Source organism: Salvelinus fontinalis, chromosome 29, assembly GCF_029448725.1.
Source record: "Salvelinus fontinalis isolate EN_2023a chromosome 29, ASM2944872v1, whole genome shotgun sequence".
Lineage (NCBI taxonomy): Eukaryota > Metazoa > Chordata > Actinopteri > Salmoniformes > Salmonidae > Salvelinus > Salvelinus fontinalis.
In genome coordinates, this window is record NC_074693.1 from 23,239,401 (window position 1) to 23,255,195 (window position 15,795).

At 52.7% G+C, this 15,795-nt stretch overlaps 1 protein-coding gene across 4 annotated transcripts in view; it reads left to right on the forward strand.

The window, feature by feature from the left end:
- Positions 1-15,795, forward strand: part of LOC129827624 (fibroblast growth factor receptor-like 1) — a 54,167-nt gene that overhangs the window by 15,675 nt on the left and 22,697 nt on the right. For all 4 annotated transcript variants that reach the window (XM_055888634.1, XM_055888632.1, XM_055888633.1 and 1 more), the window contains one exon: positions 14,315-14,587. In XM_055888634.1, coding sequence (XP_055744609.1) covers positions 14,315-14,587 — 273 coding nt within the window. The remainder of the gene's footprint in view (positions 1-14,314; positions 14,588-15,795) is intronic.

Sequence of the window (15,795 nt, forward strand, 5' to 3'; positions counted from 1 at the left end):
ACCTGATGACATTCAGAGAGAGACTGCTGGGCTCTGACTAAAGCTACCTGATGACATTCAGAGAGAGACTGCTGGGCTCTGACTAAAACTACCTGATGACATTCAGAGAGAGACTGCTGGGCTCTGACTAAAGCTACCTGATGACATTGAGAGAGAGACTGCTGGGCTCTGACTAAAGCTACCTGATGACATTCAGAGAGAGACTGCTGGGCTCTGACTAAAGCTACCTGATGACATTCAGAGAGAGAGGCCACCACAAGACTGCTGGGCAAATCAGATCTTGACCTTAGTCCGTCCATTGTTCTCTCTGTTGATCCTCGTGTCTGTTCACTGCACTCCTCCCACACTGTGTGTGTGTGTGTGTGTGTGGTAAAAGGGGAAACACTCTGTGTTGTTCTTGGATTGCTCCTTTCCTTTCTGCCTTGTCCGAGTCATCCTAGGAATGTCATGTCAGAGCCCAGGAAGTTGGGAAACGTGTGTCTCTCTCCGGCAGTGTAGAGAGAGGTGCTATGCGGGAGGTTTGGAACGGGAACAGGTTCATTGTAAAGTACTGGTTTTGATCCAGGTGAGGGATGCAGCCTATTGGGTTTTGTCTCCGTTATGTACTGTCCCTTGCTGGCCTGATATACAAATACCTCTTGTTATTCTGGTGGGTCAGATCAAGAGTTCACAATCCTCATTTCATTGAAATTTTATATAGTGTCAGTGTCATGCATTCAAGTATTTATTTTCGCACAAGAGAGAGTTTTTGGTGTTTTTGAACGGCTTCTACTTTTGTGTATGAGTGTGCTAGACATAACGGTTATCATACAGTGTTCACAGTTTCACCATGTGGGATTAATCCAAAATTCAGTTTTCCCTTGTTCACAGTATGAATCCTCCACTAATCATAGTTATGACTGCCAAGACTGTTATGAGCAGGGCTCGCGAAAGGAAGTCCAGGCAACATGTATGCCATTGACCGCTGATAAATACCAAGTCCATGCTGGCTGGCCCTCAATGAATGAAGAATGATGCTGCAGGAGCAGGCACATCACTGGGTGGGCTAGCATATATACGCTCCACACACCAGCCAGCAAAGATAAAGTGTGAACACAGCCAATTTGTCGAATGTTCTTGTTCCTCCTCTCCCTGGTGCGTTGAGATAGTTCCTGTTTCTCACTGGCTCTTTGTGGTGTCTGGATTGGAAAGAAGTAGCCCACATTGACACCAGACACTAAGGCTCTAGGTAGCCTATCTACCACTGCCAGCCCAACCCAGCTCAGTGCCTCGATGCTTAGCCACTCTCACCCACTCTCACCCAGCGTCCATGGCTCTGTGCCGGCTATCACAGCTCCAGGACCAGCCAGCCATCTGCCGGACCGACATGCTCAGATGGGCTTGGAGATTGCTGGTTCTGAGCTGATTTAAAACTCCAAGTCAACCATACCGTACCCAAAGCTAATAAATAGGAAGCTGTTTAATTAGTACTTCCACTCAGCGGTACAGAACTCTGAAGAAACGGTTTCTTTCTCCGACGCAGTGACAGTCATGTTTGTTCTTTTTCCTTTTTTCTTGTCTTGGACATACATCAAAGAACCCACCTTGCGCTTTAGCCTCTCAATCTGAAAATGATTTTGAGGAGTCTAGTTGGTGTTAAATGAGACATAGTAACATGCTGCATTCTGCACAGTGTCAGTGAGGGAGTGTTTGTGCCATGGCCTCTCCTCCCAGAGACCTCACAGCACAACAAGGCCTTCTGGCCAATCAAGGCCCCTAAACAACCTTGTAACAATAAATAAATAGGAGATCATCGGATTCAGCTGATAGGCACGCAGCCAGGCTGCTGATTATACAGGCTCTGCTGAGCTATGGAGACTGACAATTGACTGGGGACTGGCTGGAGCCATGGGGACTGGCTGGAGCCATGGGGACTGACTGGGAACTGGCTGGAGCCATGGGGACTGACTGGAGCCATGGGGACTGACTGGAGCCATGGGGACTGACTGGGAACTGTCTGGAGCCATGGGGACTGACTGGGAACTGGCTGGAGCCATGGGGACTGACTGGAGCCATGGGGACTGGTTGGAGCCATGGGGACTGACTGGGAACTGGCTGGAGCCATGGGGACTGACTGGAGCCATGGGGACTGGTTGGAGCCATGGGGACTGACTGGGAACTGGCTGGAGCCATGGGGACTGACTGGGAACTGGCTGGAGCCATGGGGACTGACTGGAGCCATGGGGACTGACTGGAGCCATGGGGACTGGCTGGAGCCATGGGGACTGACTGGGAACTGGCTGGAGCCATGGGGACTGACTGGGAACTGGCTGGAGCCATGGGGACTGACTGGAGCCATGGGGACTGACTGGGAACTGGCTGGAGCCATGGGGACTGACTGGGAACTGGCTGGAGCCATGGGGACTGGCTGGAGCCATGGGGAGCCATGGGGACTGACTGGAGCCATGGGGACTGGCTGGAGCCATGGGGACTGACTGGGAACTGACTGGAGCCATGGGGACTGACTGGAGCCATGGGGACTGACTGGGAACTGTCTGGAGCCATGGGGACTGACTGGGAACTGTCTGGAGCCATGGGGACTGACTGGGAACTGACTGGAGCCATGGGGACTGACTGGGAACTGTCTGGAGCCATGGGGACTGACTGGAAACTGGCTGGAGCCATGGGGACTGACTGGAGCCATGGGGACTGACTGGGAACTGGCTGGAGCCATGGGGACTGACTGGGAACTGGCTGGAGCCATGGGGACTGACTGGGAACTGGCTGGAGCCATGGGGACTGGCTGGAGCCATGGGGACTGGCTGGAGCCATGGGGACTGACTGGAGCCATGGGGACTGACTGGAGCCATGGGGACTGACTGGAGCCATGGGACTGACTGGGAACTGTCTGGAGCCATGGGGACTGACTGGGAACTGTCTGGAGCCATGGGGACTGACTGGAAACTGGCTGGAGCCATGGGGACTGACTGGAGCCATGGGGACTGGCTGGAGCCATGGGGACTGACTGGGAACTGACTGGAGCCATGGGGACTGACTGGAGCCATGGGGACTGACTGGGAACTGTCTGGAGCCATGGGGACTGACTGGGAACTGTCTGGAGCCATGGGGACTGACTGGGAACTGACTGGAGCCATGGGGACTGACTGGAGCCATGGGGACTGACTGGGAACTGTCTGGAGCCATGGGGACTGACTGGGAACTGTCTGGAGCCATGGGGACTGACTGGAAACTGGCTGGAGCCATGGGGACTGACTGGAGCCATGGGGACTGACTGGAGCCATGGGGACTGACTGGGAACTGGCTGGAGCCATGGGGACTGACTGGGAACTGACTGGAGCCATGGGGACTGACTGGAGCCATGGGGACTGGCTGGAGCCATGGGGACTGACTGTCCCTAACAGAGCTGAGTTCCAGTCTCATCCTGTAGACAGCCTGAAGACACAGGTAATGCGGAGGGATACCAGGAGGGCTTGGTGTGCCAGGAGAATGACTGATGTCAGCCAGGATATTATGTAGTGCTAATGTTGCTGATGTTTTTAGATTATGACTCATGGGTCAAGTTTAGAAGACAACTGAGTTTTTTGTCAATTGTGTAGATGAAGGAAACTCAGACCATTACTGTGGACCTATTGAAGCCTGTTGTCCACCAAGATGACCCTGCTAAAGGACAATATGTCAGGTGTTATACACTTAACACACACATGATCGCATTCAAAGTTAACACAAGCCCACCTTTCTCATATTGCAGTTTTTACTTTCTCTCTTCATTTTTGGCCTGGAAACGGACTGCTTGGCTGATGCTCCTGACTGTGTTCTCTGCCTCCATAAAGCTAGTGCTCCATAAAGCTAGTGCTCCGTACAGCTAGTGCTCCATAAAGCTAGTGCTCCGTACAGCTAGTGCTCCGTACAGCTAGTGCTCCGTACAGCTAGTGCTCCGTACAGCTAGTGCTCCGTACAGCTAGTGCTCCGTACAGCTAGTGCTCCGTACAGCTAGTGCTCCGTACAGCTAGTGCTCCGTACAGCTAGTGCTAGTTAACCAACATATTTTCATTAGGGAGAAGCCTTCTTATTAGATTGGAACATGATGTTCATTGTGGCAGATCTCACAGTGTGTGAAGCACACACCAATGTGTTAACGTCCGGCTCTTACCAGTCCACATGAATTCAGCTTGCCAAAGTCCCATATTGTATCTCTCACTCCATATTTTTTCAATTCCGCAGGAGAATTGTTTTGAAGTAGGTCCCAGCTTTCTTTGTTGTTGTGATCTCTGTTAAGCGTGCACACTTAAAACAAGTCTGTGGTGTTTCGCGTGAGGGGAAAGGAACTTAACGTAAACAAGCCAGTTAATGAGCTGCATTTGGTTTGAAGCATATTGCTCAAGCATGGCTATTTGAGAAGTGTTGGTATTTATAGAAGAAACATTAAAACACGAAGGAAGGAGAGCGGCTGGTGTTCAAACATTCCCTGGTTTCGATAAGGCCCCCACTCTGCTGGAGGTCAGTGAGGTGTCAACCTGGGTGTGCTCTTTACCTGCCTGAGCCCGAAGCTGCACTGTTTGCACAGCTGGGAGAGGGTACCTTGGAGTGAATGAGAGATTGGAAAGACACTGTCATCCCTCCCTCCATTGTTCACTCCATTCCCGTGGATTTAGCTTGTCGGAGCAGCGCACTGGTACAAGACCAGGCCGAGTGTTCGTCACGACCAATTTGTTCTCATGTGGGGCCCCTCCTCCTAATGGAAGCTTGCTTTGTGGCAGTCTCTTTGTCCCATGGTAAAGGTGGGATTACACAGCATTTAGCCAGGAGGATTACAGGAGCCTACCAACCAGCACCACTCCTCATAGCCCTACAATATAGGCTTTTAAAATGTCACAGAAAAGACGCTGTGAATATGCCCATTCTGTGCGTTTGTCCCATTGACTCAGGGCGGCTTCTCTGTAGAATCCTGTGGTTTTCTCAGAACACCAACATTCCAGGCATTTAGAACCTGTGGCTCAACGGAAGGGCCTCCTTAATGGCCTTCATCCCTACTCAGCTGCTTCACCCATTCGATGGCAGCTAGAGCCCACTACTGCCTGGCCCTGGTTCAATGCCGTAGGTCAAACAATGTTATGGGACTAAGCAGCACAGAAAACACGATCCCCAACAGTCATACATAGAGCTCACAGTGCTAATGAAAGGCCCCCCTGATGAAAGAGAGCGAGGGAGCGCCCACCCGGCCCCCCTGATGAAAGAGAAAGAGGGAGCGCCCACCCGGCCCCCCTGATGAAAGAGAAAGAGGGAGCGCCCACCCGGCCCCCCTGATGAAAGAGAAAGAGGGAGCGCCCACCCGGCCCCCCTGATGAAAGAGAAAGAGGGAGCGCCCACCCGGCCCCCCTGATGAAAGAGAAAGAGGGAGCGCCCACCCGGCCCCCCTGATGAAAGAGAGAGTGGGAGCGCCCACCCGGCCCCCCTGATGAAAGAGAAAGAGGGAGCGCCCACCCGGCCCCCCTGATGAAAGAGAGAGTGGGAGCGCCCACCCGGCCCCCCTGATGAAAGAGAAAGAGGGAGCGCCCACCCGGCCCCCCTGATGAAAGAGAAAGAGGGAGCGCCCACCCGGCCCCCCTGATGAAAGAGAAAGAGGGAGCGCCCACCCGGCCCCCCTGATGAAAGAGAGAGTGGGAGCGCCCACCCGGCCCCCCTGATGAAAGAGAGAGAGGGAGCGCCCACCCGGCCCCCCTGATGAAAGAGAAAGAGGGAGCGCCCACCCGGCCCCCCTGATGAAAGAGAAAGAGGGAGCGCCCACCCGGCCCCCCTGATGAAAGAGAAAGAGGGAGCGCCCACCCGGCCCCCCTGATGAAAGAGAAAGAGGGAGCGCCCACCCGGCCCCCCTGATGAAAGAGAGAGTGGGAGCGCCCACCCGGCCCCCCTGATGAAAGAGAGAGAGGGAGCGCCCACCCGGCCCCCCTGATGAAAGAGAAAGAGGGAGCGCCCACCCGGCCCCCCTGATGAAAGAGAGAGAGGGAGCGCCCACCCGGCCCCCCTGATGAAAGAGAAAGAGGGAGCGCCCACCCGGCCCCCCTGATGAAAGAGAGAGAGGGAGCGCCCACCCGGCTCCCTTGATGAAAGAGAGAGTGGGAGCGCCCACCCGGCTCCCCTGATGAAAGAGAAAGAGGGAGCGCCCACCCGGCCCCCCTGATTAAAGAGAGAGTGGGAGCGCACACCCGGCCCCCCTGATGAAAGAGAGAGTGGGAGCGCCCACCCGGCTCCCCTGATGAAAGAGAAAGAGGGAGCGCCCACCCGGCCCCCCTGATTAAAGAGAGAGTGGGAGCGCACACCCGGCCCCCCTGATGAAAGAGAGAGAGGGAGCGCACACCCGGCCCCCCTGATGAAAGAGAGAGAGGGAGCGCCCACCCGGCCCCCCTGATGAAAGAGAGAGTGGGAGCGCACACCCGGCCCCCCTGATGAAAGAGAGAGTGGGAGCGCACACCCGGCCCCCCTGATGAAAGAGAGAGAGGGAGCGCACACCCGGCCCCCCTGATGAAAGAGAAAGATGGAGCGCCCACCCGGCCCCCCTGATGAAAGAGAGAGAGGGAGCGCCCACCCGGCCCCCCTGATGAAAGAGAAAGAGGGAGCGCCCACCCGGCCCCCCTGATGAAAGAGAGAGAGGGAGCACCCACCCGGCCCCCCTGATGAAAGAGAAAGAGGGAGCGCCCACCCGGCCCCCCTGATGAAAGAGAAAGAGGGAGCGCCCACCCGGCCCCCCTGATGAAAGAGAGAGTGGGAGCGCCCACCCGGCCCCCCTGATGAAAGAGAGAGAGGGAGCGCCCACCCGGCCCCCCTGATGAAAGAGAAAGAGGGAGCGCCCACCCGGCCCCCCTGATGAAAGAGAGAGAGGGAGCGCCCACCCGGCTCCCCTGATGAAAGAGAGAGTGGGAGCGCCCACCCGGGCCCCCTGATGAAAGAGAAAGAGGGAGCGCCCACCCGGCCCCCCTGATGAAAGAGAGAGTGGGAGCGCACACCCGGCCCCCCTGATGAAAGAGAGAGTGGGAGCGCCCACCCGGCCCCCCTGATGAAAGAGAGAGAGGGAGCGCCCACCCGGGCCCCCTGATGAAAGAGAGAGTGGGAGCGCCCACCCGGCCCCCCTGATGAAAGAGAGAGAGGGAGCGCCCACCCGGCTCCCCTGATGAAAGAGAGAGTGGGAGCGCCCACCCGGGCCCCCTGATGAAAGAGAAAGAGGGCGCGCCCACCCGGGCCCCCTTATGAAAGAGAGAGTGGGAGCGCCCACCCGGCCCCCCTGATGAAAGAGAGAGAGGGAGCGCCCACCCGGCCCCCCTGATGAAAGAGAGAGAGGGAGCGCCCACCCGGCTCCCCTGATGAAAGAGAGAGTGGGAGCGCCCACCCGGGCCCCCTGATGAAAGAGAGAGTGGGAGCGCCCACCCGGGCCCCCTGATGAAAGAGAGAGAGGGAGCGCCCACCCGGCTCCCCTGATGAAAGAGAGAGTGGGAGCGCCCACCCGGGCCCCCTGATGAAAGAGAGAGTGGGAGCGCCCACCCGGCTCCCCTGATGAAAGAGAGAGTGGGAGCGCCCACCCGGCCCCCCTGATGAAAGAGAAAGAGGGAGCGCACACCCGGGCCCCCTGATGAAAGAGAGAGAGGGAGCGCCCACCCGGCCCCCCTGATGAAAGAGAGAGAGGGAGCGCCCACCCGGCCCCCCTGATGAAAGAGAGAGTGGGAGCGCACACCCGGGCCCCCTGATGAAAGAGAGAGAGGGAGCGCCCACCCGGCCCCCCTGATGAAAGAGAAAGAGGGAGCGCACACCCGGCCCCCCTGATGAAAGAGAGAGAGGGAGCGCCCACCCGGCCCCCCTGATGAAAGAGAGAGTGGGAGCGCCCACCCGGCCCCCCTGATGAAAGAGAAAGAGGGAGCGCCCACCCGGCCCCCCTGATGAAAGAGAGAGCGAGGGAGCGCCCACCCGGCCCCCCTGATGAAAGAGAGAGCGAGGGAGCGCCCACCCGGGCCCCCTTATGAAAGAGAGAGAGAGAGGGAGCGCCCATCCGGCCCCCCTGATGAAAGAGAGAGAGAGGGAGCGCCCATCCGGCCACACTGTGATCCTACAGCAGCAGCAGGTTTGTGTAAAGCAGTAGTGGTCTGCCCCTCCCTGGCCCTCTGCTACACGCTCTTGTCTGGGTGATTGTTATGCAGCCCTGCCTTGCCCTCCCTCCCTCACTCCCTGCCCAAGCTACCCTGCACTGCCCTCCCTCCCTCCCTCCCTGCCTTACCCTCCCTCCCTCCCTGCCCTGCCTTCTCTACCTAGTCTGCCCTACGCAGTGACAGACAGACCAGCAGCCTCAGCGGTAGCAAGCTGTGTCTGTGACTGTGAGACACAGCTGAACATGTAAACATTAAATACTGTGTAGAGCCAGAGCCAAACCAGGATTAGGAGCCTGGCATGAGACACTAGCTGTCTGTCGGTGTGGACTGTTGACACAAAGGGTTGTGCTTAATAAGCAGGTGCTCATTATTTCTGATGGGGCCGGCGTTCTACAACATTACCCAGAATCCCTGTGGAGCTGTGGCTCTGTTTATGAGGGCAAAATTGGAGCATTGTTGCCCTTCCTTGTGGTCTGAGATGCTGGTGGTCCACCCTGTGTGTGAACAGATACATGTAGTCCCATACCACCTCCACTGGGTGACTACAGGCCAGGGCTGTGGGTTGGGTCCTCTTACCTTCATAACATTGTGCCCAGATCTGATAGGAAACAACACAACTATGGAACCTGAGCCTCCAGGCTTCAGACAGAGTGTGTAGATAGAGCGCCCAGTCCCCACCACTCCCTCCTGTGACTCACATGAATTCCATTCATGCTGAAAGGAGAGAATGACATTTACATCTGCTTCAGTGAGTGTGTTAGGACTGGTGGTATGGAGAGGGGAGTCAGAGGTGGGTACATCATTGCCCCCATGCCCATACTACACAATCACCCACCCACCTCCCCACATGGGCCTGATGTCAGGGTGAACAGACCAGGCTTTGTGCCCTCGCCAGCTTCTGCCATGGTGGAGGTGGAGCGGGCATAGCATTTGCTCCAACATGCCAGAGCTAAAAAGAGGCAGACACTCGACGTCACCCTCCAGAAATGTAAAATGTTTTGAATTTATGGAATGACCAGGTTTCTGTGTGTTTTTCTATGAATGTAGGGGAGTGAGTGTTCTTCCAAGATTCCAAGACGGAGTTCTATGGTGTCTGTCTGAGAGACAGCTGGAGGGTTGGATGGGCTCTAGCGGGGTGAGATGGACGGACGGAGAGGGAACCAATGAAAGCCAGCGTAATGACAGACACATACTCTGCTGTCCATTTACAGCCACGGCTGCAGCACTACAGTCAACTCCAGCTTGTCTCAAAACACCTCTAGGTGGAGTGTTGGAAGAGTCTTGAGTAGAATGACGCTGAAGTGACCTGCCCTCTACTCAAATGTGTGACCCCACCATGAAATCATCATGGGATTGAGATGATGTCTTGGATGTGCAGAGTTACACTGAACAAAAGCATAAACGCAACATGTAAAGTGTTGGTCCCATGTTTCATGAGCTGAAATGAAAGATCCCAGAAATGTTCCATATGCACAAAAAGCTTCTTCCTCTAAAATTTTGGGCACAAATTTATTTACATTCCTGTTAGTGAGCATTTCTCCTTTGCCAAGACAATCCATCCACCTGACATGTGTGGCATATCAAGAAGCTTATTAAACAGCATGATCATTACACAGGTGCACCTTGTGCTGGGGTTAATAAAAGGCCACTCTAAAATGTGTAGTTTTGTCTCACAACACAATGCCACAGATGTTTCAAGTTTTGATGGGGTGTGAAATTGGCATGCTGACTGCAGGAATGTCCACCAGAGCTGTTGCCAGATAATTTAACGTTCATTTCTCTACCATAAGCCGCCTCCAAAGTGGTTTTAGAAAACTTGGCAATACGTCCAACCAGCCTCACAACCGCAGACCACATGTAACCACGCCAGCCCAGGACCTCAACATCTGGCTTTTCCACCTGCGGTATCGTCTGAGACCAGCCACCTGAACAGCTGATGAAACTGTGGGTTTGCACAACCAAAGAATTTCTGCACAAACTGCCAAAAACTGTCTCAGGGAAGCTCATCTGCATGCTCGTCGTCCTCACCAGAGTCGTGACCTGACTGCAGTTCGGCGTCGTAACCGACTTCAGTGGACAAATGCTCACCTTCGATGGCCACTGGCAGGCTGGAGAATTGTGCTCTTCACGGATGAATCCCGGTTTCAACTGTACCGGGCAGATATGGCAGACAAGCGTGTATGGCGTCATGTGGGCGAGCGGTTTGTCAACGTTGTGAACAGAGTGGCCCATGTTGGCGGTGGGGTTATGGTATGGGTAGGTATAAGCTATGGACCAAGAACACAATTGCATTTTATCGATGACAATTTTAATGCACGGAGATATCGTGACGAGATCTTGAGGCCCATTGTCGGCAAACATTACATTAGGCCTCTCTCCCTAGCCCCCCCCCCCCCCCCATACCAGGATATGGGCACAGAGATAAGCAGGGTTGCTCTCTGAATGAGAAGAGATCAAACTCAAGATGGATGGCACCTTGGCAGGAACTCGTTTAAAGGCTGCCTATCTTCTGCCTGATAACATTGTATCAGCACTGTTTGACTTCTCTCCTCGCTTGCTGTTGAAAGCTGCACATATACTTGCGATGTCTCTTCTTATGAATCCAGCTGTAATGGTATTGTCCACCAGCCTGTCTGGACACCACCCCAGAAGAGCTTCATTCAACATGATCTTTTGATGAACTGTCCTTTGATGGAAGTTATTGCAGTGCTCTCCCTTGTTCTAGTCTGAAGGACACATGTTCAGTAGTCCTTCGCGAGGAGCATGTGGCGATCTGCATGTGTCCATTCTACTCTACTCACAGCAACAAGCAGGTTCCTCCAATATCTTCCTTCCAATCTCTCGCTCTCTCTTCCCCCTCTCTTGCTCTCTCTATCTCGCCCCCTCATCTCAAAGCCCTGCTACTTCCTTAACCATAATAATTTATCCAGGCAGAGCGCTGTCGAGGTCCGTTTGAAGCTCTCCGTATGACACCAGCCCAGCGCCTTCCTCCTGACTCTGGTGAGGCCGCCCCAGCTTCAAAGCTCCTTTGGGGCTGCGGCTCGGGGGCGGCCTCCCTTTCCCATAAATCGTCCTTGAAATCAAAAACCCCTATCAAAATGTCTAAAACAGAGTGGGCCACAAGAGTACAAGCACAGTGGAGCTTTAAAGTGATCCCTGGTTATCCATAGGTTAGGCAAGCTCCTTCTGTCTTACACAGATTAAATGTCTTGGATGGTTCCAGCTGTTTTGGATTCTGCTGCACTGAAATCCCTCTGACAACCAGACTAGTAACAGTTTCACCACTGCACTGAGGACGTCATGCCTTTCCTCTTTGTTTTTATTGATGCCGTTACCTGTCTGGATCAATAGGATTCATAGGCCTTCATTCCTAATGGTGGAAGTAGGAATGTTGTTTGCTGTAGGTTGTGGCACTGGGAGGTCTGTCAGGATGTCCCATCTGCTGATGGAGTGAATATCACTTTCAGCTCAACAGCAGCTCTGTCTGTGTCTCCCCTAAACTTAGATTTAAAAAACACTGAATGGGGAAGACTTTCAAACTTAACAAGACAAATTAGGAAAAAAGGCTGACATTAATTTCAGATCAATGCTGCTATACATCTGTGTGCGTGTGTGTGCGTATGTGTGTCTGTGTATGTATGATTGTGCATGTGTGTGTCACTCCCCGTTTCTTCCACACTTCGCCCTCCCTGTCATTGTTGGACAGAGAACACACTGCAGGGTTCAGAAGGCAGATGTAGGACTTTTTGGGATCTACCAGGCAGGGAGTGTATATTACGCTTCAATAGGGAGGAGGAAGGCTGTTTATGTTGTTTCCAGAGCTGAAGCATGGGTCTAGGAGCAGGGGTCTAATAGCAGGGGTCTAGGAGCATGGGTCTAGGAGCAGGGGTTTAGGAGCAGGGGTCTAGGAGCAGGGGTCTAGGAGCAGGGGTCTAGGAGCAGGGGTCTAGGAGCAGGGGTCTAGGAGCATGGGTCTAATAGCAGGGGTCTAGGAGCATGGGTCTATAGATGGAAAGAGCTGCCTCTATGGAGCCAATGGTCAGTCAGGTACCTCTCTATCTCAGTCCAACTGCAGCATCTCAACAAGACTACATCTCCTACTGCAGGGTTCCTCAACAGGTGGTTTTAGCAGCAGCAGTGTGTGTGTGTGTGTGTGTGTGTGTGTGTGTGTGTGTGTGTGTGTGTGTGTGTGTGTGTGTGTGTGTGTCCGTGTCCAACCAGACTGATCTCCTCCATCTCTTCTGTCTTTTATTCCACCTCTCTCCGGTTGTGTGTGATTGTGAGCAAGCTAGTGGATCAGATCGGGGAGAAGGAAGGCTCTTTACTTCAGCCTCTTGGTCTCACTCTCATCTGGTGCTGCCTGATTTACTGGCAGCCAGGCTGTTTCAATGAGGCCTCCATGGATCCACCCAGATATTGCCAGGCTGTTTCAATATTTCAACTAACAATACTAAGTCATATCTTACCATTTGAATGTCTTGAAGCCAACTGTTTTCCCAGTAAGGTGAATTAGTGGTCAATGTAATGATTTGTTTATGACAGAATGCTGTGTTAACATTCAAACCTGCTGAAATAGGTCTTTATGGTCAACCTTTTGTTCTATTCGTGGAGACAGGGGAAGTTTGATTCCATACTTGGTGCTGTGAAACCGTCTCGGTCTAACATTCTGGAATGTGCTGTAATTTAATTCCGGCTCCAAAACAATCTTGACTTTTTTCTGCCGCTTTTTCTTCTGGCACTTTCCTGGATGGCAACCAGTAGACTCCAGGTGAAAATACTTCACTCCTCCACAGAGATGTGTAGTGCAGAGAGAGAGAAAGGTAGAGAGAGAAATCATTTTTCAATTTCCATAATCTTTGCAGTTCTCACAGCAGCTGCTGGTACAGCTACAGGATGTGACAGTACCAGGCATGAATGAGAACTGCCGTCCAACACACACACAACCGGACTCCAGTTCTGAGGCAGTGCAGGAGGGCCAGAGGAAATGGACCCCGGAGCTCTCATGGGAGTCTCAGAGCGCTGAACGAACAAGATGAAAAGAACGTTGTGCACGCAAGGACCGTACCGAAAGAAGTTCCCCGTCAAGTAGTTGACTTAACTTCCCCGAAGTTGCCCCTCGCTCTTCTTGAGAAGGGTTATGTTTTTGAGTGGACTTTGGGTGGACCCAAGTTGGTTTGTTTTGCTGATTGGAATGTTCCCTTGGGGTAGCCTGACCCAGTTCTATACAGGTCTTCTCACACAGGGCCTATCTGTGTTTGTGGGCCTGGACACGTACAGTTTGTGGTATGGAGTGGTGACACAGGGCCCCCCTCAGAATCAGACAGACACGGCAGGCCAGTGTTAGTTCGGGGGAAGCAGGTCTCTGGTCTGCCTTTGTAATTCCATTTTATTTTCCATGGTTCGTCTGGCTCACCGGCCCAAGGTCATTTGACCCTGTGTTGCCAGCGGCAACAGAATGAATAAAATGTTTAATGTGATAGACAGAGTCATTTCTTTTTACAAGGTTCAGTAAAACATCTTTGTGAGTTTTGAATTAAGCAGCAAATGAAGTGTACACTACTGACTATTCTTGAATGGTGGAATTATATTCAGTTGATATAAATGACTTAGCCAGCAAATACACAAGGCCCATTGATACAATAACATGGAAATGGAATGAAAAGTTCCGTGAAATATGAAAGGAAACTATGCTATGACTCCAAAGACAATCCCCAATTTATGAATTGAGCAGCTTGTCCAGCTTCATAGCAAATGGAGCATGATTCAACTATGGATCCTGTCCACTGCAGGCTACTGTATAATACCCATGAGCAGAACTTTACTATGTCTTACCAGATGCCCAGGTCTGGCGACTAACTCTGATGAATAAGTCAAAAAAGTATTAGCTGTAAACTGATAGGTAAATTATTACGTTTGTTTGTGATTATACTCCATAACAACTTGATCAATCAGCCAATCAATCAAATGTATTTTAAAAAGCAATTTTTACATCAGCAGTTGTCAAAGTGCTTTACAGATACTCAGCCTAAAACCCCAAAGAGCAAGCAATGCAGAGGCAGAAGCCCAGTGGATCCAATATCACACAGGGTTTATATTTAGAAAGGAAAGCTGTAGAGAAAAAAATATTTTGTGGAACTGAACAATGACCGTACTCTGCCCATCTCTCTCTCTGATCCTTCCAGGTCCACCGTGGGTGAGTCGTCAGGTGGAAGAGCGTCAGACGGCCAGGCTGGGGCGGACGGTGCGGCTTGCGTGCCCCGTAGAGGGTGACCCTCCTCCCCTGGTGCTGTGGGTGAAGGATGGGCGTAACGTCCACCCGGGCTGGAGCCGCTACCGGGTGCTAAATAAGAGCCTGAAGATCAAAGAGGTGGAGCTGGGGGACGCGGGGGTGTACATGTGCCGTGTCACCAACGGCTTCGGAAGTATCACGCTCAACTACACCCTCATCGTCATGGGTAAGGCCAGGGAGGGACTGACTTCATCCTAAGTCAGTGCACACCCTTGTAATTCATACACATACTGTAAATACAAATATTACATACACACTTCATGCTTTATGTTCCAATTACCTTCAACTCCTTTCATATCAAACCTCAGGAGAACATTACAGAACCCCAGCAGCTTCTCTGTCAGGTTTCATATCAAACCTCAGGAGAACAAAGAGAGGCTTCTTTACGTGCTTCTCCTGTCACACTGCACCCAGGTACTTGTTTATAGTGCCGGTAACTTCATCCAGTGTTCCTTATTTTATACTCACTGTTGGGGGTTTCACCCCCTTCTGACACAATGAGAAATTAATTTAAGAACGAATGCAGTAAAGGAGTATGTGGCGTGTGTGTCAGTGTGTGAGGTTGTGTGGTAAAAGAGTGAACTCTGGAAGGTGATTGGTGGGGGAGGGTGTAGAGGGTTGTGGGAGGTGCACCACTAGATGACCTGCACCGCTAGATGACCTGCACCGCTAGATGACCTGCACCGCTAGATGACCTGCACCGCTAGATGACCTGTAACGCTAGATGACCTGTAACGCTAGATGACCTGCACCACTAGATGACCTGTAACACTAGATGACCTGCACCACTAGATGACCTGCACCACTAGATGACCTGCACCACTAGATGACCTGTAACACTAGATGACCTGCACCGCTAGATGACCTGCACCGCTAGATGACCTGTAACACTAGATGACCTGCACCACTAGATGACCTGTAACACTAGATGACCTGCACCACTAGATGACCTGCACCACTAGATGACCTGCACCACTAGATGACCTGCACCACTAGATGACCTGTAACACTAGATGATCTGCACCGCTAGATGACCTGCACCACTAGATGACCTGCACCACTAGATGACCTGCACCGCTAGATGACCTGCACCACTAGATGACCTGTAACACTAGATGACCTGTAACGCTAGATGATCTGCACCGCTAGATGACCTGCACCGCTAGATGACCTGTAACTCTAGATGATCTGCACCGCTAGATGACCTGCACCGCTAGATGACCTGCACCGCTAGATGACCTGCACCACTAGATGACCTGCACCACTAGATGACCTGTAACACTAGATGACCTGTAACACTAGATGACCTGTAACACTAGATGATCTGCACCGCACCGCTAGATGACCTGCACCACTAGATGACCTGCACCACTA